General features: G+C 39.8%; 1 protein-coding gene across 3 annotated transcripts in view; it reads right to left on the reverse strand.

Annotated features, from left to right (window-relative positions):
* The window catches only part of pcdh10a (protocadherin 10a), a 77,232-nt gene extending 64,536 nt beyond the window's left edge, over positions 1-12,696 (reverse strand). For all 3 annotated transcript variants that reach the window (XM_061909179.1, XM_061909172.1, XM_061909163.1), the window contains exon 1: positions 9,908-12,696. In XM_061909179.1, coding sequence (XP_061765163.1) covers positions 9,908-12,529 — 2,622 coding nt within the window. In that variant the 5' untranslated portion in view covers positions 12,530-12,696. The remainder of the gene's footprint in view (positions 1-9,907) is intronic.
* Between the last annotated feature and the right edge of the window lie 13,073 nt (positions 12,697-25,769).

Below are 25,769 nucleotides of genomic sequence, written 5' to 3' on the forward strand. Positions count from 1 at the left end.
ATCATTTATTCTTCAGTTGTTTGGATGCTTTACATTAGTTTTGGATGATACCACAAATTTGGGTATCAATTCGATACCAAGACAGTACAGGATCATACATTGGTCATATTCAAAGTCCAGTGTCCAGTGACCTATTCCCTGAGTAACTGGTACTTTTCAGAAGTGGTATAGTACCAAGAATGATTCATTAATATCGCGGTACTATACTACCGGTATACTGTACAACCCTAATACTTAGATACCAAGTCGATACCAACATGCAAAAAATACATCGAAACCTGCTTTTTTTCAGTATTGTAAGTACCAAATACTCTTTCTTCTTAGCGAGCTGCGTCAATTCTCAGTGCATGAAGAAAGTTAAAAAAAAATATCCGTTGATTCCATATAGTTATGTATTTGTGGAAGCCTGTCACGAATGCAGATTTGGCACTTACGGTCCACCCTCGCTAATAAACAAATGAAAATGGAACTAAGATTGTGTCGATACCAGACTTTCAGTCGCTGATACCTACAAATTTCCTAAATTCACGATTCTCATTCGATACCACGACAACAAATTTAAAAAATAACCAATGTATGTTTCAATGCACTATTATATTGAAAAGTCTTTCATAGTGTGAAGTCTTTCGGATGACTGTGCTTCACTATCTTTTTGCACAGAATTTAAAGGCCTACTGAAATGAGATTTTCTTATTTAAACAGGGATAGCAGGTCCATTCTATGTGTCCTACTTAATCATTTCGCGATATGGCCATATTTTTGCTGAAAGGATTTAGTAGAGAACATCGACGATAAAGTTCGCAAATTTTGGTCGCTAATAAAAAAGCCTTGCCTGTACCGGAAATAGCAGACGATGTGCTCATTAGGTCACCGGTGTGAGGGCTCCTCAAATCCTCACATTGTTTATAATGTGAGCCACCAACAGTAAGAGCAATTCGGACCTGAGAAAGTGACGATTTACCCATTAATTTGAGCGAGGATGAAATATTTGTGGATGAGGAAAGTTAGAGTGAAGCAGTAATTAAAAAAAATAAATAAATACAAATTAAAAAAGGCGACAGCTCCAGGCGGCGGCAGTGGGAGAGTTTCAGATGTAATTAGACACATTTACTAAGATAATTCTGGAAATTCCCTCATCTGCTTATTTGTGTTAATAGTATTTTAGTGAGATTATAAAGTTACACCTGAAAGTCGGATGGCTGCGGTGAATGCCAGTGTCTCTGAGAGAACCCGAGGAGGCAAGATCGCAGCTGCCTTTTTGAGCTGCAGGATGAGGTCGCATAATCCACTCAAGTCTCCGGTAAGAGCTGACTTAATATCACAATTTTCCCATCCAAAAACTTGCTGGTTGACGTAGAGAAACATGTTCGCTTGACCGCTCTGTGTTAAAGCTTCACAACAAACAAAGAAACCCCGGCTGTGTTTCGGTGCTAAAGGCAGCTGCAATCCACCGTTTTCCACCAACAGCATTCTTCTTTGACGTCTCCATTATCAATTGAACAAATTGCAAAAGATTCAGCAACACAGTTGTCCAAAATACTGTGTAATTGCGCGATGAAAAGAGACGACTTTTAGCCGTAAGTGGAGCTGGGCTAATATGTCCCCTCCAACCAATAACGTCACAAACACGCGTCATCATTTCGCGACGTTTTCAACAGGAAACTCCGCGGGAAATTTAACATTTTAATTTAGTAAACTAAACCGGCCGTAATGGCCTGTGTTGCAATGTTAATATTTCATCATTGATATATAAACTTTCAGACTGCGTGGTCGGTAGTAGTGGGTTTCAGTAGGCCTTTAAATCGCAGTATCAGCCGCCAAGAGATACATACAATTACATACATTCAAAAAATAACAACAGTGTTTTATAACCGGAAGAGGTCAAGTACATAAAATAGAACAAACATATAGTTTTCTACATTATTTTATCATGGTGGTATTGTGATACCATTATGTCATTTGTTATGAATTAGGTTAATAAAAGAGGTAGAGATATATTTAAAGACAACTCTTTGTGTTTTTATTTGTTATCATCATATGTACACATTTTTTTGTTCACCCTATTTCTACAATGTCCCATAAAAAAAGAGCTGCATTCAGCAAATGCCGCCCCCTCCCCAGGCCACACCTTGCAGTAAAGCAGTGGTGTTTAAAGTGTTGCATTCTGCATGCTGTGATTGTGCACACTCCCTGGGCTTGTGGTGGCGGATCTCCGTTCTCCATCGCGCAACAAACACTTTCACCTTCTTTCATTTGATTAGCGAATACATGTTTAGGCCGTTTGTTGAACGGAGCTCTTTTTTTATGACACATTGTAGACATTAAATAAACAACACAATACAAAAAAGCAGATATTTGAAAAATGCAGCAAAAAAAGGCATGACGCGAGGAGAAAAGGCTGAGCTTTTGATACGAAATACAAAATAAAAACACAAATATTTGTATTTAAATATACAGTTGAGGATTCTGTGGTTTATCCATTATACCAGGGGTCGGGAACCTTTTTGGCTGAGAGAGCCATGAGAGCCATATAATATTTTTTAACACTGAATACAACTAAATGCGTGCATTTTTAAGTAAGACCAACATTTTTAGGGTGTAATGAGTTGGGGCGGTATAGCTCGGTTGGTAGAACGGCCGTTCCAGTAACTTGGGAGTTGCAGGTCCGATCCCCACTTCCGCCATCCTGGTCCCTGCCATTGTGTCCTTTACCCACTTGCTCCCAGTGCCACCCACACTGGTTTAAATGTAAAAATTAGATATTGGGTTTCACTATGTAAAGCGCTTTGAGTCACTAGAGAAAAAGCACTATATACTTCACTTCTTATTCGTTTTAATAACATTGTTATTCCAAAGCTAACCAATAATAAATATAACACTTCTTACCATTAATGCAACTTCTTGAACAGGTGCGATAGAAAATGAATGGTTGGATTAAAATGCATGAGAATGTTTTATAATTCGAACATTATTTTTAACACTGTGATTACCAGCAGAATTATTCATTACTAATCGTGTTAAGCAATGTCAGCTAAGATTTATCTGAGAGTCAGATGCAGTCATCAAAAGAGCCACATCTGGTTCTAGAGCCATAGGTTCCCTACCCCTGCATTATACAGTGCTCAATACCGGGGTAGAGCGGAATATTCAGCTATATCAGGGGTGTCAAACTCAAATACAGAGTGGGCCAAAATTTAAAAACTGAACAAAGCCGCGGGCCAAAATTGAACAAATTAACCTTTTAATAGGACCTAAACAAGTTTTGCAATGAATATTGAACAAGCAAAGCTTATGTTACTTTATAGTGACGTGCTCGTGCAAAATCGAGTTTCAAATAATAATAATAATAAATAAAAAATATCCATGGCATATCAAATAAAATTTGAATAAAAATGTAATCCCTCTTTTCTATTTGCAGCCCTCTGAGGTAAGTATCAAAATAAACTTTTCCAAAGGCTAATAATACATTTGAAAATAAAATAACAATAATGAATGAATCAAACATTCAAGTAGCCAGAGAAAGTGCAAGAATAAAAACGTTAATTATTGCTCAGTTTGCTAAACTGATTTGCTTTAACACCGAATATAAAACAAGCAACGCTTATAAAACTTAACAGTGCAAAATCAACTTTCAAAAAACAAACGAAAGAATATCAATGGCATATTAAATAAAATGAAAAAAAAAAAAAAGCGGGGGGTGTGGTAGCGGGGGGTGTATAGTGTAGCGTCCCGGAAGAGTTAGTGCTGCAAGGGGTTCAGGGTATTTGTTCTGTTGTGTTTATGTTGCGAATGTTCTCCCGAAATGCGTTTGTCATTCTTGTTTTGTGTGGGCTCATAGTGTGGCGCAAATTTGTAACAGTGTTAAAGTTGTTTACACGGTCACCTTCAGAATGGGTGTTGACCAAGTATGCCTTGCATTCATTGCGGTGCGTAAAAGCCACATATATTATGTGACTGGGCTGGCACGCTGTTTGTAGGGAGGAAAAGAGGACATGACGACAGGTTGTAGAGTGCGATAAAGGCAGCGTCCTCAATATTGTTGTCCGGGTGGAAATCGGGAGAAATTCAGGAGAATGGTTGCCCCCGGGAGATTTTCGAGAGGGGCACTGAAATTCGGGAGTCTTCTGGGAAAATCGGTTAGGTTGGCAAGTAAGAGTATTAGCGGTGAATGCGGTGTTACAGCGGCACCACTGCTGTATAATACCGGCGGGCCAGCTCTAATGTTAATTTGATATTGCCTTAAGGGCCAAATTAAATTACACAGAGGGCCAAATTTACACCGAGGGCCAGAGTTTGACACCCATAAGCTATATCATCCCTACAAGCCTGAAACAGGCTTGTAGGGATGATATAGCCTCTGTGTTTTTTCCTGACCTAATGTGCATTTAAATATGAGTTTTCGCCATTTCGTGAGCATATTTGATTAAACGTGACATGATGACATCACACTAAAACCATATTAGAAGAATATTATAAACAATATTGTTGGATTTATATTATTGCAGGCTCCATGTCACTGCTATTCTTTTTAGAACGTAAAATAGTTGACAATTGTTATTATTTATGAGCATATGTATAAGCACAGTATTGTTTGTTTTGATATACTGAGATGTTATAGAACACTGCAGTTCTTTTTTGAATAGTTTGTTACCTCTTGGCAACTGATACTGCAATTTAAATTATGTGCAGACAGATGTTGAAGCACAGTCACCCTAAATACTTTGAGACACTTCTGAATAAAGCAGTGAATTTAAAAGTAAACGTGTTTGCATATTTATCTTGGTATAGATATGGAATAGGTATCGGAAATGGTGACAACCCTAGCAGACAGTGTTAAAAAGTAGAGATATTGACCGCATCCACTTGCACGTACGTGTCCACTTAGTGAGTTGAGAGACAAGACGAGAGCAGTAGAGAGAGAGAGTGGTTTAGGAGGCGATTGAATGCGTAAATGATTGAGCCGGCTGACGCTGGGACTGAACAACCTTTGTTCTTGCTGCTGCCATACTGGCTCGTGTGCAGAATACTTAACGTGCAGCAAAGGCAAGACTTTGACAATCCACAAAAAAAATGTCCTCATTGAACAAAACGAGGCCATTGACTCATTTATCTCCTCTTCTCATTTAATATTTGCTCCCTCAGCATAAATTGGCCTTCAAGTATTTATCGGAATCCCTCTTTGGAGGATAAAAAGGAACGTAATTAGAAGAATCTACGATGTGACTTAACTCACTTATACTTTGATTGGTTCTTGGTTATTTCTATGCGAAAGCTGGAATAAATTAGGTTTGTCTGTCGCGTCATTTCTATGAATAAAATTGACTGTGGTGATTATTGCTCACCTAATTTCACTTCAGATGGAGTCTCTTAATAAAACACACTCACACACACAGTTACTTGTGATATGTCACATGAAAGCAGCATTAATAGTGCTTGATATTGGCAAGGACTTTGGGATACATTACACATACCGATGCTTGAGTCACGAGTATTATGGTATGAAATATTTTGCGATATTTCGGGTGGGGAAAACTTTTAAAGTGGCAATTTATCGCAATACCCTTTTCAACCACATAATATAGATCTTTAAAGGACGGCGCAGAAGAGTGGCCCGAGGGTCCCCGGTTCAATCCCCACCTAGTACCAACATTGTCGGGTCTGTTGTGTCCTGAGCAAGACACTTCACCCTTGCTCCTGATGGGTGCTGGTTAGCGCCTTGCATGGCAGCAACCTCCATCAGTGTGTGAATGTGTGTGTGAATGGGTGAATGTGGAAGTAGTGTCAAAGCGCTTTGAGTACCTTGAAGGTAGAAAAGTGCTATACAAGTACAACCCATTTATTTATTTATTTATTTACTGAAACCCACTACTACCCACCACACAGTCTTTTTTGTAAGGGGCGCTGGAAGCCGGCAGACCCGTCAGCGATCCTGTTCTGTCTCCCTGTAATGTTTGTCTGATCTTGAATGGGATTGTGCTGAAAATTGTAATTTTCCTGAAGGAACTCTCCTGACGGAATAAATAAAGTACTATCTAATCTAATCTAATCTAATATCAATGATGAAATACTAACATTGCAACACATGCCAATGCGGCCTTTTTAGTTTACGAAATTACAATTTTAAATTTCCCGGGAGTTTCGTCTTGAAAACGTTGTGTAATGATGACGTGTACGCAAGACGTCACGGGTTTTAAGGAAATATGAGCGCTGCACACACACACAGCTAAAAGTCGTCTGCTTTAACGGCATAATTACACAGTATTTTGGAGATCTGTGTTGCTGAATCTTTTGCAATTTGTTCAATAATATTGGAGAAGTCACAGTAGAAAGATGGAGTTGGAAAGCTTTAGCCTTTAGCCACACAAACACACGATTCCTTGTTTAAAATTCCTGGAGGTGAAACTTTCCTATGGATAAGAGCGCGGTCAAGAGAACATGGATCCTGACCACATGTCAACCAGCAGGTTTCGGTGAGAAAATTGTGGTTAAAAAGTCAGTTGTTACCGGAGAAAAGCTGAGCTTGTGCCGTCCATAGCTGCCGTCGACTTCCCTGAGACATTGGCGTCAACACACCCATGGAGACACCCTTCCGACTATCAGGTACTATTTAACTCACTAAAACACCAGCAACACAATAGAAAGATAAGGGATTTCCCAGAATTATTCCAGTAAATGTCTCTAAAAACATCGGAATCCGTCCCTATGCAATCGCGTTTTTTTTTTACCTTTTTTTTTAATCATTTTTTTTTTTAGTCCGTCGCTATCAATATCCTCAAACACGAATCTTTCATCCTCGCTCAAATTAATGGGGAAATTGTAGTTTTCTCTGTCCGAATACCACTTTTTGTTGGAGGCTCCCATTAAAAATAATGTGAATATGTGAGGAGCCCCCACACGTGTGACGTCATCGTCTGCGACTTCCGGTAGAGGCAGGGCATTTCTCTTAACACCGAAAGTTGCAAACTTTATCGTGGATGTTGTCTACTAAATCCTTTCAGCAAAAATATGGCAATATCGCGAAATGATCAAGTATGACACATAGAATGGACTTGTTATCCTCGTTAAAATAAGAAAATCTCATTTCAGTAGGCCTTTAATGTCTTTGTATTGATTTTCTGGCGAGACGTGATTTCCTTTGGAATTAATGCACCCCCTGCATCTGCGCACATGTATGACTCCAAGAAATGCAAATAGCAATTTCTTTTACTTTGTCATTCAAAATGCAGTACATGTTTTCACACGACAAACTACTAAATGTATACTTTATGAGGTTATGTTTTATTTTGGTGGGAAACTGATAACCTGACTTGACAAAATACAAAAATATAGCATTAATTATTGCAACGACAATCACATTTCCGTATTTCTGTGGTTCATACACATGCGCAGATGCAGTGGGCGGAATAATTTCAATGAATTAGGGCTGCAACGATTAATCGAATAGAAAAAAACTCATATTCATATTTTGTTGCTTCAAATAAACTGTCTGGCAGTTACAGTGCACCCAAAACAACTTTAAAAATGTATAAAATTTAAGAAAAAAAGGTATTTCAGTCAATCCTCATCACATTAAGCTTTGAAGTTTATAGATATCACTCTATCACATATTTGTCAAGCATATTAAACATATTATTTGTCCACATTCAGCATTATAGGGATACCAACGGCAAAAACAAAAGGAAAAATATCAAAACTATAGTCGTATTGACCACCAAATGAGACCAAATCAATAAGAGCGTGGTGTTTAGTATCATGGCTACTGATTGGCTCAGCTTCGTGCAGCATTACTATGTATTACTTGTACTAATGGAGTGCACAGTTGACTGTTTGGGTGTTATTTCATGTCTCGATGGCTACCATAATGCTAAAATTTGCATCTAGAATAATTTTTTTTGTATGCTTACTCATTTACATATTGTATTTATATCAAATGATTCATATTTCCCAGAAATTAATTCAACACAATCAGGCGTGGAACCAATTAACAGTAATAAACAACACAAGTATTGTGATGTAGTGGATATTGTTTAACAAACCTAACCCAGCCAGATTGTTTTTGGTTATGTTTATGCAAACTACTGAACACATTATTTTGTCTGTCGTGTCATTTCTGTGGATATAGTTGACTTCAGTGATCATTTTTCCATAATTTCACTTCTAATGACCTCTTTTATTAAAACACACGTAGTCTTCTTAAGTTACTTGAGTGTAACATGAAAACTGCAATAATATTGCTGGGTATTGGCAAGGACTGCACGTTACGAAACTAACAATACTTGATACAATATTGCAATATTCTACATAATTTAGTGATACATTTTACATGCAGATTAAAAATATAAGTAGTACAGAAAGTGCATATTCACTTCTCCTACATTTTGTTGTGTTACAGCCTTATTCTATATTGGAGTAAATTCATGTTTGTCCTCAAAATTCTACATACAATACCCCATCTTGTCAATGTGAAAATGTTTTTATTTTTATTTTAAAGTTATTTAAAATGAAAAAAATAAAAAAAATAACGTGAGTAAGTATTCCCAACATCCCCTCAATACTTTGTTGATGCACTTTAGGCAGAAATAACAGCCTCAAGTCCTTTTCATTACGATGCCACATGCTTGGCACGCCTATCTTCGGGCAGTTTCACCCATTCCTCTTTGCAACACCTCAATCAATCAATCAATGTTTATTTATATAGCCCTAAATCACAAATGCCTCAAAGGACTGTACAAACCACTACGACATCCTCGGAAGAACCCACATAAGGGCAAGGAAAACTCACACCTCTCAAGCTTCATGAAGTGTTTGTTTTAATCCAGGATGTCTCTGTACATGGCTGCATTCATGTTTTCCTCTATCCCAGTGGTTCTCAAATGGGGGCACGCATACCCCTGGGGGTACTTGAAGGTATACCAAGGGGTACGTGAGATTTTTTTAAAAATATTCTATAAATAGCAACAATTCAAAAATCCTTTATAAATATATTTATTGAATAAAACTTAAACAAAATATGAATGTAAGTTCATAAACTGTGAAGAAAAAATAAAACAATGCAATATTCAGTGTTGACAGCTAGATTTTTTGTGGACATGTTCCATAAATATTGATGTTAAAGATTTCTTTTTTGGTGAAGAAATGTTTAGGATGAAGTTTGTGAATCCAGATGGATCTCTATTACAATCCCCAAAGAGGGCACTTTAAGATGATTACTTGTATGTGTAAAAATATTTATTTCTAATTGAATCACTAGTTTATTTTTCATCAAGTTTTTTATTTATTTTTAAATCTTTTTTTCCAAATAGTTCAAGAAATTCCACTACAAATGAGCAATATTTTGCACAGTTATACCATTTAATAAAATAGAAACTGATGACATAGTGCTGTATTTTACTTATTTATTCATTTTTTTCAACCAAAAATGCTTTGCTCTGATTAGGGGGTACTCGAATTTAAAAAATGTTCACAGGGGTACATCACTGAAAAAAGGTTGAGAAACACTGCTCTATCCTGACACTGAAAAACATCCCCACATCATGATGCTGTCACCCCCATGCTTCACTGTAGGAATGTTGTATTGCCCGTATCAATGATTTCAGCTAGATTGTTTATTTATATGCAAAAACTTGATTTTATTAGGTTTGTCTGTAGTGTAATTGATATGAATAATAGTGACTTGTGGTGGTGGTGATTATTACTCCCATAAATTCACTTCAGATGGGCTCTTTTAATAAAACACAAACACGTTCATAAAGCATCATTAAACTATGAACCCAAAATTCAACATTTGTGGTGAACATAACTAAAAAGGTCTCATGACATCCAACAATTGATATCCAATCATCACATTTTTTAAAGGCCACAGGATCCATATTAGTCAATAACAACTCAAAAGATGATTCATTCTTACCTCATTTGACAGAATGCTGCCGTTGGAAATGATGTCAGGTTGTTGGTCGCTGTAACTGCCGACCAGGGTGCCGCAGGGATTGGCGTGGTCGACGTCGGCGCCGCGTGAGGGACTGCAGGGTTTCAGGAACATCAGGTCGGTTTTGGCCGACTCTGGCGTTAGACACACTTGGTAGCAGTAAGAGTTCTGGTTCTGGTGGTGGTGGGAGCCAAACCCGCCCCCCACGCCGCCCACCCCGGACTCCTCCACTGGAACTTGCCCCACAGGGCCTCCCGCCCCCGAGGTCACGTTGGTGCTCTGGACCAACATGATGTCGGACTTGCTCAGCTTCTTCTGGTTGCGGCTGCGAGCTTGTCGGCCACAGCAGGAGCCGCAACACAAGCAGCAGTCGAGCAAGCAGGTGTGAAGGTTCAACTTCTTGTCCTTCTGGCAACGCACCGCCAGCACGATCATGGCCAGCAGGAAGATGAAGGACACGGACCCCAAAGCGATGATGAGGATGAGGGTCAGGTCAAGAGAGGTCTCCTTGGCTTTGGAGGCGGAGCCGCGGTCGTTGGTCCGCCCTTCCACCACGCTGTCCACCAAAATCACGCTAACGCTGACGGACGACGACAAAGGCGGCTGGCCGTGGTCCCGCACCTCGATCAAAATGTCGTAGTGACCCTGGAGGTCCCGCTTGGGGGAGACCCGGCGTGCGGTCCTCAGTTCCCCAGTCCTCCAGTCCATGCGGAACATCCCCATCTCATTGCCCTGCAGGATGCTATAGGACAACCGCGCGTTCTCGCCGTCGTCCGCGTCCATGGCCACCACGCGGGTCACCAGGTAACCGGGCTCAGCGGACCGGGGCAGGTGCTCCCTGGCGGTGCCGTTCCTGCCCACCGGCGCGATGACGGCGGGGGCGTTGTCGTTCTGGTCCACGATGATCACGTTGGCGGTGGCGTTGGAGAACAGTTCTGGGGTGCCCGAGTCCTTGGCCTGCACCGTGAAGCTGAACTCTTTGAGCAGCTCGTAATCAAAGGAGCGAAGCGCGTACAAATAACCCGTGTCCTGGTTGATGGACACGTAGGTGTCCACGGACATGCCTTGGATGTCACACTCCAATATGGAGTAGGTGATGAGCGCGTTTTGTCCCACATCAGGGTCCAAAGCGCTCACGGCGTGGATGAAGGCGCCCGGCACATTATTCTCGGTCACGTACACGTCGTAAACCGCCTGAGTGAAACGAGGCGCGTTGTCATTTTCATCAGAAACGTGCACTTTTATGGACTTACTGCTGGCGAGGGACGGCTGGCCTTTGTCCTTCGCCACCACTGTGATGGTGTACGACTCGGTGGTCTCCCGGTCTAGCGGACCGTCCGTCATGATGGTGTAGTAGTTCTTGTAGGAGGACTTCAGCTTGAAGGGGACATCGCCTAAGATCTCGCAGCTCATTAAGCCGTTTTCACCGGAGTCCCGGTCCGAGACGCTGAAAAGCGCGATGACGGCGGGGGCGTCCTGCTCGTTGACGGACTCAGTCACGGTGCTGAAGCTGATTTCCGGCGTGTTGTCGTTCACGTCCAGGAGTTTAACGAGCACTTTGCAATGCGCCGGGACCGCGTTGGCGCCCAAGTCCTTCGCTTGGACGTAAATCTGGTGCGTACCGGACTCCTCGTAGTCCACCTCTCCCGCCACTTCGATTCTGCCGGTTCGGGCGTCGATGCTGAACAAGTCTTTAATCCTCGGCGCGTTGTGGCTGCTGAAGGAATAAACAATCTCTCCGTTTTCTCCCTCGTCCACGTCGGTGGCGTTAAGTTGGATGACTTCCGTGCCCAGCGGGGAGTTTTCCAGCAAGTCCACCGCGTACACGGACTGGTCGAAAGCGGGCGCGTTGTCGTTGGAGTCCAGAACTTTGACGACCAAAAGCGCGGTGCCGGTGCGCTGCGGGTCGCCGCCGTCCACCGCGGTGAGGACGTAGCGGTGCACGGCCTGCTGCTCCCGGTCCAGCGGCTTCTCCAGCACCAGTTCGGCGAACTTGTTCCCGTCGCTTTGCGTCTGCACGTCCAGGTAGAAATTGTTGTTGTTGGTGATGGCGTACGTGCCGAGCGCGTTGGCGCCCACGTCCGGGTCGAAGGCGTTCTCCACCGGGAAGCGCGTCCCGGGGATGGCGCTCTCCGATATCTCCACGGAAATGTCCGCTTCCGGGAAGGCGGGGGGGTTGTCGTTGATATCCATCACTTCGATCTCGACGCGGAAAAGCTCCAGCGGGTTCTCCAGGAACACTTCCAGGTGCAAAAGGCACGGAGTCATCTGCTTGCAAATGTCCTCCCGGTCTATTTTCTCCTTCACCAAAAGCGCGCCGTTCTCCAGGTTGACGTCCAGGTGGGGAGTCCGCGAGCTGGGCACCGTCTGGAAGCGCCGCGCGGAAAGTTTGGTGATGTCCAGACCCAAGTCGTCCGCGATATTCCCCACCACGGTCCCGGGGTCCTGCTCCTCCGCTACCGAGTAGCGCAGCTGGCAGAGCACGCCCTCCGGCACGGAGAGCAAAAAAAGCAACACAATCATTTTTAAAGTGCAAAAAAATATATAAATGTAATCCTTATTTTTGACTAAAAGTGCGCATTTACAAAGTCCTTTGACGCGCATCCATCTGATCTTTTCCCATCAATTCTGTTCAGGATGGAAGCATCGAGGGGGAAAAAAGTGTTGTTTTTGTTTTTTTCCCTCCTCCACTAAACTGAGAAAAGATCCTGTTTGAGTGAAACAAGCAGCTGTGGTGATGAGGATGAAGAAGATGATGTTCACAGCTCGGCTTCTGTCGAGCGACTGGCGAGCGGCGCGCTTGGTTTTGCGCACAGCTTCTTTCCCGCCAGCCAATGACGCGCCAGCACCCCGCAAACGCCAAATGACGCCAAAAGCAGCGCGCACTGGAGACTAAATATTAAATATCAGCGCTTTGTTTTACAGATGTGCTATTTGGAATCACACTGTAGGGGAAAAACTCATTATACTATTGGCTAAGTTTTATATTTATACATGTAAGTTTCTCAATACCCGACCTGTTTTTTGTGCCTTTAAAAAAGAATTGGAACTGTACTTTAAAAACACTTTCTACCTCGAACAACCAAATAGCTGTGAAAACTATAATGCAGTGTTACAAATGTAAATTATTTACGGAGCTTATGGCTTTAAATTTTGTTACACACAGACACACACACACACACTCACTCACACACATGTATATATATATATATATATATATATATATATATATATATATATATATATATATATATATATATATATATACACACACATATATATTGCATTATATCTTACTTTATTGAGTTTACAACCCCCGGCGCTGTTTTGTGCTTTTTGTGTACTTGTTTGGATTAGTATTATTTTTTAATTGTACGTAAATGTTGCATATTCTAAACAAATGTTTATAAAATGTATACATAAGTATATATATATATATATATATATATATATATACATATATATATATATATATATATATATATATATATATATATATATATATATATATATATATATATATATAGGGCAGCACGGTGGTGGAGGGGTTAGTGTGTCTGACTCACAATACGAAGGTCCTGAGTAGTCCTGGTTTACAACCCAGACTCGGGATCTTTCTGTGTGGAGTTTGCATGTCCTCCCCGTAACTGCGTGGGTTCCCTCCGGGTACTCCGGCTTCCTCCCACCGCAGAATCTTTCACTAAAAATTGGCCCTATGTGAGTGTGAATGTTTTGTGTCTGTCTGTGTTGCGACTTGTCCAGGGTGTACCCTTGCCTTCCGCCCGATTGTAGCTGATATAGGCACCAGCGCCCCCCACGACCCCAAAGGAAATAAGCGGTAGAAAATGGATGGATGGATGGATTGATGGATATATATATATATATATATATATATATATATGTGTGTGTGTGTGTGTTAAATATCAACAACAACAACAAATGTTAAATCTTCTTTCTTCTTCTTCTACATGCCCCAATAAATAATAATAATCATCATTATCATCATACTATCAATTAAAACAAGTTTTTCAACGCTTACATGTATTTACCTGACATTTGAGAACAATTCCTCCAATATTATGATATCAATATCTGAGTCACAATGGAGTTAGGGGCAGGTGGGGTGGATCCCGTCGTCGACACCAAGCGCGGTGTCAGTATCAAATCGACACTTGCGTGATAACGTCAATATTGTGCACTTCCTTTCTGTTCATATTCTCGTTAATATGGGTGATATCGTTATCTATGCCTGTATTGTGTTGTTTATGAGGTGAAGTTTTTATTTTTATTTTGGGTCCTTATTTTCGCATAAATATCATTATAACTATTTTTGGTAATACTTTAGCATGGGGAACATAATTACCATTAATTAGTTTCTTATTAAAGTAACAACGACTTAATTTAGTGTTATTTGGACACCAGGGGAACATATAAGGGTTAGGGGTTACTAATAAGCAATAATGACGAGGTTATTGAGGGAAGACTCTTAGTTAATGGCTTACTGGTTGTATAATAAGGCCATGCAGAATAAGGCATTAATACGTACTTAATAATGACTAATTAAGAGCCAATATGTTACTAATTTGCATGATAATTAGCAACTAATTAATGGTGAATACTTGCTCCCCATAGTAACGTGTTACCCTATTTATACAATAGCACGTAAAAACATATTGCATTATTACTATTCCCATCCATCCATCCATTTTCTACCGCTTATTCCCTTTGGGGTCGCGGGGGGCGCTGGTGCCTATCTCAGCTACAATCGGGCGGAAGGCGAGGTAGACCCTGGACGAGGTCGCCACTTCATCCCATGGCCAAATTATTACTATTTGTTTACAATATAATGTAATGAAATGTAATAATTGTATTATTTACTCATGTTTGCACGACTAACTTTACTAGTATTACCATATTATTATAAGTATTTAAAGTGAAGAAGTGTACTGTTTACCCATGTTTACAATTCTTACTGTGTTGCCTAATGATTGTCTTTATTATTTATAATCCATCCATCCATTTACTACCTCTTGTCCCTATTGGGGTTCATTGTTTATAATCATTATCATTATGTAATGATAATGATTATAAATAATAATGAGTATTTATTATTACAACAATTATGATAATACTCAGCACATACAATGAAAACAATCACAAAACTCCAATGGTCAAGTTAAAAAAAATATCAATATCGGCATTTTATGTCGCGCATGTACCTGGTATCTATTCGACATCAATATAGTCAGTATCAGTCACCTCTGGAATGTAGTATATGGAAATATTTCAACCAAGTAAAGTTTTTGACTAATGAACAATATATATATGTGCTGATTATGCTTTTCAAACAAGGCATGCATCCTCTAGTTTATAAAAGTATTATATGCATATTGATTATGCAAATGAGCGGTGCAGGGAGACATAAATAGTTGTGGTCACGCTTTTATGTGTAATTATGAGACGTGGTGGCAAAGTGATGAAAAGCCGAGTAATTGAAAATCATTTGCATACATCTATAAATCCAAACGTAATGGAGGTGTGCACTGAGGGGGGAATTAAACGGCGAGTGATGCGCGATTGTGAGCCGGGGAAAAAGCACAGAAATGATATTCGAAGCGTTTTCATCTTCCTACGAACATCATGTGGCTGAATGCAAGTGACGGGTTTAATCCCTCTCTCTCTCTCTCTCTCTCTCTCTCTCTCTCTCTCTCTCTCTCTCTCTCTCTCTCTCTCTCACTCTCTCTCCCTCTCTCTCTCTTTCTCTGGATGAGAGGCTAGTGCAGAGAGCAATGTCGCCCCCTGGTGTTTGCTTTTTTTTATTTGTAACATTTGAACTTTTTTTCTGTAGACTTCATAGTTTTGTCATGTTGAAATAATACATGTTATTAATGATAAGGCATAATTATCCATTATCTATCATAAAGTTGTTCATGATACAGATTTATGCCAAGAAAAGTAATAATACAAAGTACATGTTAGTTAATTTGTTACAGTAATCCCTTGTTTTCTTCTTCATGACTTTTAATTGGTTCCGGGCGTCTTTGTGGTAAATTATTATTATCTGCACAGTAGGAAATAATAATTATATAAGGCAGTGGTTCATAAATGGGGGTACTTGAAGGTATGCCAAGGGGTACGTTAGATTGTTTTTAAATAGTCTAAAAATAGCAACAATTCAAAAATCCTTTACAAATATATTTATTGAATAATACTTCAACAAAATATGAATGTAAGTTCATAAACTGCGGGGAAAAACAATACAACAATGCAATATTAAGTGTTGACAGCTACATTTTTGTGGACATGTTCCATATATATTGATGTTAAAGATGTCTTTTTTTGTGAAGAAATGTTTAGAATTAAGTTCATGAATCCAGATGGATCTCTATTACAATCCCCAAAGAGGGCACTTTAAGTTGATGATTACTTCTTTGTGTAGAAATCTTTATTTATAATTGAATCATTTATTTATTTTTCAACATGTTTTTAGTTATTTTTATGTCTTTTTTTCCAAATAGTTGAAGAAAGACCACTACAAATGAGCAATATTTTGCACTGTTATACAATTTAATAAATCAGAAACTAATGACATAGTGCTGTATCTTACTACATTATCTCTTTTTTTCAACTAAAAATACTTTACTCTGATTAGGGGGTACTTGAATTAAAAACATGTTCACAGGGGGTACATCACTGAAATGGTTGAGAACCACTAATATAAGGTATAAAGGTATATTTCATTGTTATTTATTTATTTATTTATTTGCTGCAGCTGTTGCATACACTGTAATATTGTACATGGTAATTGGGATTTGTTAGATAGTGTAGTTTTGTTAGTTACCAATCGTATATATGGAAACACTGGTATTGGTGCCTTTTATAGAATGTGTAGAAATATTTTCAAAGTGTGTATATATATATATATATATGTGTGTGTGTGTGTATTTATATATTTTATTGCTGCTTTTATTTATTTATTAGATGCCTTTTACAAAACATGCACAAGCACTGTTTTGAAAAGTATTTGATAATTCCTTTTATACTGTATTTTGTTTGTTTTATGTACGGTGTGTGTCTACTTGGATGTTGGAGTCTGCAATAAAGTTTGATGATGAAGATATATTGTATATGATATTAAAACAAATAATATAATATACTAATATAATGCATCAGTATGTTTTATATACTGTTTATATACTATGTAAATATTACATATATGTATATATGTTATGTTTTATATTGCTACTACGGTCATTTTTTAGTGTACTTACTACCGGCATTATCCTTTCCACCTTACCTTTTCATCCTTTGAAACTGAGCTAATGTGTGGAACAATTTCCTTTGTGGATCAGTAAAGTTTGTCTAAGTCGAAGTCCAAAGGATTTAAAAGACTTTATGACAGTCTAAAGATGTTTTTAACATTATGAAAGCCATCTGGACCAGTGGTTCTCAACCTTTTTTCAGTGATGTACCCCGTGTGAACATTTTTTTTTTAAATTTAAGTACCCCCTAATCAGAGCAAAGCATTTTTGGTTGAAAAAAAGAGATAAAGAAGTAAAATACTGCACTCTGTCATCAGTTTCTGATTTATTAAATTGTATAACAGTGCAAAATATTGCTCATTTGTAGTGGTATATCTTGAACTATTTGGAAAAAAAGATATAAAAATAACTGATAACTTGTTAAAAAATAAACAAGTGATTCAATTATAGATTACTTCTATTCATAGAAGTAATCATCAACTTAAAGTGCGCTCCCTGAGAATTGTAATAGAGATCCATCTGGATTCATGAACTTAATTCCAAACATTTTTTCACAAAAAAATAAATCTTTAACATCAATATTTAAGGAACATGTCCACAAAAAGACCAGCTGTCAACACTTAAAAAATATTGTTGTATTTTTTTTCCCCACAGTTTATGAACTTACATTCATATTTTGTTGAAGTATTATTCAATAAATATATTTGTAAAGGATTTTTGAATTGTTGCTATTTTTAGAATATTTTTTAAAAATCCCACGTACCCCTTGGCATACCTTCAAGTACCCACAGAGGTACACGTACCCCCATAAGAGAACCACTGATCCAGACAAAAAAACAACAACACTTACATAGCCTCCATTTCACTACTCCAGTATAGCAAAGGTCTTCAACAGTGTCAAAAAAGTTTTGGGGGCCACATTTCCACACAGCTCAGGACCAGGGTCCGGACTTCTCCCGTTTTTTTTTTAGATATCCCTGGGAACCAGCAGTAGACATTTGTATTTGGTGTATTTATTTTTTCAGAGTTACCGGAGTGCTGTAACTGCTCAGTTTAAGAACCTTCTGTAACAAAGCTCGTCAAAGATCATCTCTCTGACAGTACTTTCGTACAGTGGTTCCCAATTTTTTTCCACCAAGTACCACCTTAGGAAAAAAAATGGCTCTTTGAGTACCACCATAATGACTAACAAAATAGGCCCAAGTATTCATTAAAAGAAGGGAGTGGTTTCATTTCTCACGTACATTTGTCCAGGGTGTGCGCTGCCTTCTGCCCAAGTGCAGCTGGGATAAGCTCCAGCCCCCCCAGTAGAACATGGATGGATGGATTTAATATGTTCGGCCGATGCAACATGACATACACACAGTTTGAACAGTAACACTGTGTTTGAATATACAAACTCTGTTTCCATATGAATTGGGAAATTGTGTTAGATGTAAATATAAACGGAATCCAATGATTTGCAAATAATTTTCAACCCATATTCAATTGAATGCACTACAAAGACAACATATTTGATGTTCGAACTGATGCAAATAATCATTTGTACTGCATCAACAAGCGACATCAGTGTATAAAAAATATTCCCACATGGGCTCAGGAACACTTCAGAAACCCACTGTCAGTAACTACAGTTGGTCGCTACATCTGTAAGTGCAAGTTGAAACTCTCCTATGCAAGGCGAAAACCGTTAATCAACAACGCCCAGAAACACCGTCGGCTTTGCTGGGCCTGAGCTCATCTAAGATGGACTGATACAATGTGGAAAAGTGTTCTGTGGTCTGAAAAGTCCACATTTCAAATTGTTTTTGGAAACTGTGGACGTCGTGTCCTCCGGACCAAAGAAGAAATGAACCATCCAGATTGTTATGGGCGCAAAGTTGAAAAGCCTACACCTGTGATGGTATGGGGGTGCATTAGTGCCCAAGACATGGGTAACTTACACATCTGTGAAGGCGCCATTAATGCTGAATGGTCCATACAGGTTTTGGAGCAACATATGTTGCCATATAAGCAACGTTACCATGGACGCCCCTGCTTATTTCAGCAAGACAATGCCAAGCCACGTGTTACATCAACGTGGCTTCATAGTAAAAGAGTGCGGGTACTAGACTGGCCTGCCTGTCTCCCATTGAAAATGTGTGGCACATTATGAAGCCTAAAATACCACAACGGAGACCCCCGGACTGTTGAACAACTTAAGCTGTACATCAGGCAAGAATGGGAAAGAATTCCACCTCAGAAGCTTAAAAAATATGTCTCCTCAGTTCCCTGAAGTGTTGTTAAAAGGAAAGGTGATGTAACACAGTGGTGAACATGCCCTTTCCCAGCTACTTTGGCACGTATTGCAGCCATGAAATTCTCAAGTTAATTATTATTTGCAAAAAGAAAATAAAGTTTATGAGTTTGAACATCAAATATCTTGTCTTTGTAGTTCATTAAACTGAATATGGGTTGAAAAGGATTTGTAAATCATTGTAATCCGCTTATATTTACATCAAACACAATTTCCCAACTCATGGTAAATGGTAAATGGCTTGTACTTGTATAGCGCTTTTCTACCCCTTTTTAAGGAGCCCAAAACGCTTTGACAGTATTTCCACATTCACCCACACATTCACACACTGATAGCGGGAGCTGCCATGCAAGGCGCTCACCAGGACCCATCAGGAGCAAGGGTGAAGTGTCTTGCCCAAGGACACAACGGACGTGACTAGGATGGTAGAAGGTGGGGATTGAACCAATAACCCTCAGATTACTGGCACAGCCACTCTACCAATTTCGCCAGGCCGTCCCCTCATATGGAAACGGGGTTTGTAGGAAAACAGAACACCTTTAGACGAATGTCTCTATTGGCAATCTTTTTGCTCTATGAACGTTTAGATCGGTGGTCGGCAACTCGTGGCTCTTTAGTACCGCCCTAGTGGCTCCCTGGAGCATTTTTAAAAAATATAATTGAAAATGGAAAAAGATGGGGGAAAAAATATTTTTTTAGAGTTAGTATGTTTTTTGTTAGAAAGCCCACTGTTTAATATGTTAGTGTGTATGCTTCACTGATGAGTGTCACGTGTGGTGGGTCGGGTCGGGGTTTGTTCTCCCGGAATGCAGAACGGACAGCTCCGGACGACAGCGAAAAGGTAGGAAATGATTTATTTCTCATAAATCATAAGAAAAACCTGAGGATCGCACGGGAAGCTAAGGAAACACAGGAGCAAGAATCAAGAACATGGAAACCTAACCGTTGCGTATAGCAAACAATGAAGCCACACCGACTGTGGCGAGCATCGTGAATAAATAGCTCTCTGATTAGTGCTCAACAGCCGAGCACTAATCAGAGGCAGGTGAAACCGATTAACACCCATGGTAACCAAAACCAACACCCAAAGTGCACAAAACAGGAACTAAAGGAGTCTAAAACTAACAGAACATAACGAAACAAAACATGATCCGGATCACGGATCATGACAATGACAGTATTTGGCGAACATCGTTTTATCCTACTAATTTCGGCGGTTTTTGAACCCACCTTATTATGGGCTGTGACGCAACAGTTTGTTTTCATGTAAAGTCGTCCACTCCTTCTTTATCTCATTTTGTCCACCAAAAGTTTTATACTGTGTGTGAATGGACAAAGGTGTGCTTTGTTGATGTTATTGACTTGTTGGAGTGCTAATCAGGCATATTTGGTCATTGCATGACTGCAAGCCAATCAATGCTAATGTGCTATTTAGGCTAGCTATATGTTCATAAAGCCTCATTTGTAGGTATATTTGAGCTCATTTAATATCATTTACTTTTATCCTCTTTGTACATCATTTAGTTTTTCATGTCTCATGACATATCATCTCTATGTAATATTGGCTGTATTTCAGATGGTTGTTTGTTTGCCATGTTGTTCCAGACCACAGCAAACTAATTTATGTAAAATATTATTTTCTTCTAAAATTTAGTGGGTGCCGATTCTGTCCTAATGAGCTATATAGTGCGGAAAATGCGATTAATCACAAGTTTGTACCACATTGTTTTAAGTTTTCCAGCAAGGTTAAAATGCTAATGCAAAGATCGGCCAATGTGTTTACAGTAGTCCAGAGCTCTAGGTCGTCCTCAGACGAGCCTTCCATCGTTGCTCCCAGTCATCCCGATTTGAGCACTGGAGTATTTTTAGGAATTTGCTGCAAAAATGTTTGACTCCTGAGTTTTTAACTGAACTCAGGGGCCAGTATGGTGTAATTTCCAGTAAGGACTTGGCGACCGGGCCCCCAGTTGAATACCTCTGCCCTATGGGGCCCGGAGAGGTACTGCAGGGGGGTTGTTAAATTTTGTATATATTTCTTTGTATTCCCCGCAATTTTTTCACAAATGTAAATGTTTTAAGCACACATGTAGACTTGCAATTCTAAGATAAAAATGAGAATATATATATATATATATATATATATATATATGATGAGGTGGCGACTTGTCCAGGGTGTACCCTGCCTTCCGCCCGATTGTAGCTGAGATAGGCGCCAGCGCCCCCGCGACCCCAATAGGGAATAAGCGGTAGAAAATGGATGGATGGATATATATATATATATATATAATTGTAATCAATAGCATTTAAGATATTTTGCAATTAGCGCTCTAGTTTCTAGCTTGCGATTAGCGGCACCATACTGTAATATCGAATAGTTTTAGTACTGCACAATAAAAAAGTTTGTGTATGACCGGTTTAATTTAAAACACAATTTATTACAAGATCAATCAACCAATCAATGTTTATTTATATAGCCCTAAATCACAAGTGTCTCAAAGGGCTGCGCAAGCCACAACAATCCCAAGTTCAGAGCCCACAAAAGGGCAAAGAGAAAACTCACAACCCAGTGGATCGTCAATGTGAATGACTATGAGAAACCTTGGAGAGGACCGCAGATATGGGTGACCCCCCTGAGGGGGGACCGGATGCAATGGATGTCGAGTGGGTCTAACATAATATTGTGAAAGTCCAGTCCATAGTGGATCTAACGTAATATTGTGAGTCCATATATAAGTAGGGGGTCCACATTCCATCTCTCCATCATTTTGGGTGTCCTTGTCCTGGAAAACAATTTAAGATTACTGCGGTGTAGTAATGCTGCCTGAGCTTGAGCCAATCAGTGGCCACGATACTCAACAGCGCGCTCTGATTGGTTTGGTCTCATTTAGAAGCCAATGCTACAGTATTATTTATATTTGTAGACATTTAGACACATGTAGACATTTTTATGCTTGATCATTCTTAATTTAAGCCCGGAATACATGGAATATACTTAAAAAAACAACAACAACCCTCCCCCCCAAAAAATCTGCGTAAGATTAAAGTTGCAAACTATATAATGTTTCCGTCCACTTTTACCAAAATAATTTGAATACGAAATGTCCTTAACCCTTTTTGTTTAACTAATTAAATCCTGTTAAACTTGTACATATTTAAGTAACACTTTGACAGAATTGTTTGTGACACAAAGTAGGTGTTGGAATAAAGAAGTGCTGCTTCTTTCCGTTTCTTCCCAGACATGTCTAAATCAACTGCAAATTTGTATGTAATTGTTCCAAACAGCAAGCAGTATAAACATATTAGTTTGATTTATCACATTTGTTTGATCACTTTGAATGAATTCAAGTGCAACCATTTGTGTTTTCAAACATCTATACAGTAAATAAATCAATCCCACAAACAGGCGTCCCAGTGGTTGACAAACATCATCAAAATATTTAAAAAAAAACTTCCATAGTGTTTCCTCCAGTCTCCAGCGGACATACACAAATTGAATGTAGAAGACAAACAAAGTCAGACCACCACAAAAATATTTTTGGGGAGGCATGCATGGAAAACTCGACTACACATTTCCACGCCGTACAGATTAAGCGTAAAAGAAAGAAAATTATTGGATTTATAAGCATATAAAAGCGGTCACATTTATCGCAGAAGCATGGATCCACAAATGCAGGGCACCTCCACAAGCCCAGGGAGTCTTCATTAGGCATGGAAACATGTTTTGTTTGTTTGGGAACATTTTGCCTTCTTGGTGAAACATGTCAACCAGAGTGTCCAAAGTGCAGATCTGAGGGACATTTTAAGGAAAAAATCAAATCAAATAAATACAAAAATTGAGGAAAAAAAAGGGCAATAATTTATAATATAAGAAAAAAAGACAAACTGTTTATATTATTATTTTTTTATTAAAGTCATTTGTTTCGGACACAGGGGTGTCCATATCACAGAAGAAATATCACAGTGACCTAGTGGTTAGAGCAGGGGTAGGGAACCTATGGCTCTAGAGCCAGATGTGGCTCTTTTGATGACTCCATCTGGCTCTCAGATACATCTGAGCTGACGTTGCTTAAAACGATGAGTAATGAATAATTCCACTTGTAATCACAGTGTTAAAAATAATGTTAAAAATATAAAACATTCTCATGCATTTTTAATCCATCCGTTTCTACCGCACCTGTTCAAGAAGTTGCGTTAATGGTAAGAAGTAATTTATTTATTATTGGTTAGTGTGGGGCTTGCCCTCCTGGGGGTTCTTCGGACCACCAAGCACCGACATGAGAGCCTCTTTCAGGGTTACAATATTGTTTTATTCTTCAATAAGTCTCTCAGTTGCTTTCCAGCAATTGTATTTCCAGCCCCAACCCCTTCTCTCCTCCTGGCTGCTGCTTATAACAGAGCGACGGGTGATTAGATAGCAAGGCCCAGGTGGGCCGTCTACGCACCTGCCGCTGATTTCGAAGCCGGTCCTGGCACATCCCAGTTCGCTGCAAGCCCGCAGGCCACGCCCCTCCACAGTTGGCTTCAGAATAACAAAGTTATTACAAAGAATAAGAGACCTACTATACTCTAGAAGTGTTGGTCTTACTTAAAAATGCGCGTGTTTAGTTGTGTTCAGTGTTAAAAAAAAATTATGTGGCTCTTACAGAAATATATTTTAAAATATTTGGCTTTTTGGCTCTCTCAGCCAAAAAGGTTCCCGACCCCTGGGTTACAGTGTCCGTCCTGAGATCGGTAGGTCTTGAGTTCAAACCCTGGCCGAGTCATACCAAAGACTATAAAAATGGGACCCATTACCTCCCTGCTTGGCACTCAGCATCAAGGGACGGAATTGGGGGTTATATCACCAAAATGATTCCCGGGCGCGGCCACCGCTGCTGCTCACTGCTCCCCTCACCTCCCAGGGGGGTGAGCAAGGGTGATGGGTGAAATGTAGAGAATAATCTCACCACACTTACTGTGTGTGTGACTATCATTGGTACTTTAACTTTAACATTAAAAACATACTACAACGATAAAAGACAAATAAAATAAATACAAGCAAAAAAAAATAGAAATAAAATAAGTAAAAACTTGTATTTAAAAAAAAAAAAAGTAAAAAAAAAATACTCCACAGTATCTCGAAGGTTCGGGCATATGGTCAGGATGCCACCCCTAGGGAGGTGTTTAGGGCACGTCCGACAGGTGGGAGGCCACAGGGAAGACCCAGGACACGTTGGGAAGACTATGTCTCATGGCTGGCCTGGGAACGCCTCGGGATCTACGGGGAAGAGCTGGACGAAGTGGCTGGGGAGAGGGAAGCATGGGCTACCGGGGCGGTATAGTTCGGTTGGTAGAATGGCCGTGCCAGCAACTTGAGGGTTGCAGGTTCGATCCCCGCTTCCGCCATCTTAGTCCCTGCCGTTGTGTCCTTGGGCAAGACACTTTACCTTCTGCTCCCAGTGCCACCCACACTGGTTTAAATGTAACTTGGATATTGGGTTTTCACTATGTACATCACTTTGAGTCAACAGAGAAAAAGCACTATATAAATATAATTCACTTCTTTTCACTTCCCTGCTTCGGCTGCTGCCCCCGTGACCCAACCTCGGATAAGCGGAAGAAGATGGATGGATGGACTCTACAATAATAAATTTCCAGTGTACAGGCTTGCTTCCCAATGGTTCCACAGACTGGATGAAAATCTGAGAGAACTGCGAGACGGGTTAGTCAGACCATTAATGACATCTTATACTCAGAATAACAGAAGGGTTTTCTTTTAAATTCATGTATACAATAACGTGCTTTTACCCTTTTTGAAAAATCGTCATCGGCCATTAAGCAAATTAGATGATGACATCATTAAGACCCTGAAAAAAATCCTGAAAAAAAATATTAAAGGCGATGACATTGTAAACGGTCTGCATTTATATAGTGCTTTACAATACCCAAAGTGCTTTACATTACACGCCGCATTCACCCATTCACACACTGATGGCGGAAACTGCTATGCAAACCCATTGTTTTGCCCAAGTAAACAACAGCCCTGACTAGGATGGGGATTTGAACCAGGAACCCTTAAGTTGCTGGCACGATGTCCCCCCTCATTTATATTTTTCTTGAAAGACACATACAGTATTATACACCAATTCACACAAATTCACCACCTCACAACTTTGTCCAATGCCTGCAACTTACCACACATTTCTCCCACCAGTGTCATTTTCGACAATCAAATGTGTCCCTGCGGTTACAATAAAGTTGAACCTGGAACCTTGTCTCTGCTCCAACATGCATGTCAACTCGCTCG

This window comes from Nerophis ophidion, linkage group LG01 (assembly GCF_033978795.1).
Source record: "Nerophis ophidion isolate RoL-2023_Sa linkage group LG01, RoL_Noph_v1.0, whole genome shotgun sequence".
Lineage (NCBI taxonomy): Eukaryota > Metazoa > Chordata > Actinopteri > Syngnathiformes > Syngnathidae > Nerophis > Nerophis ophidion.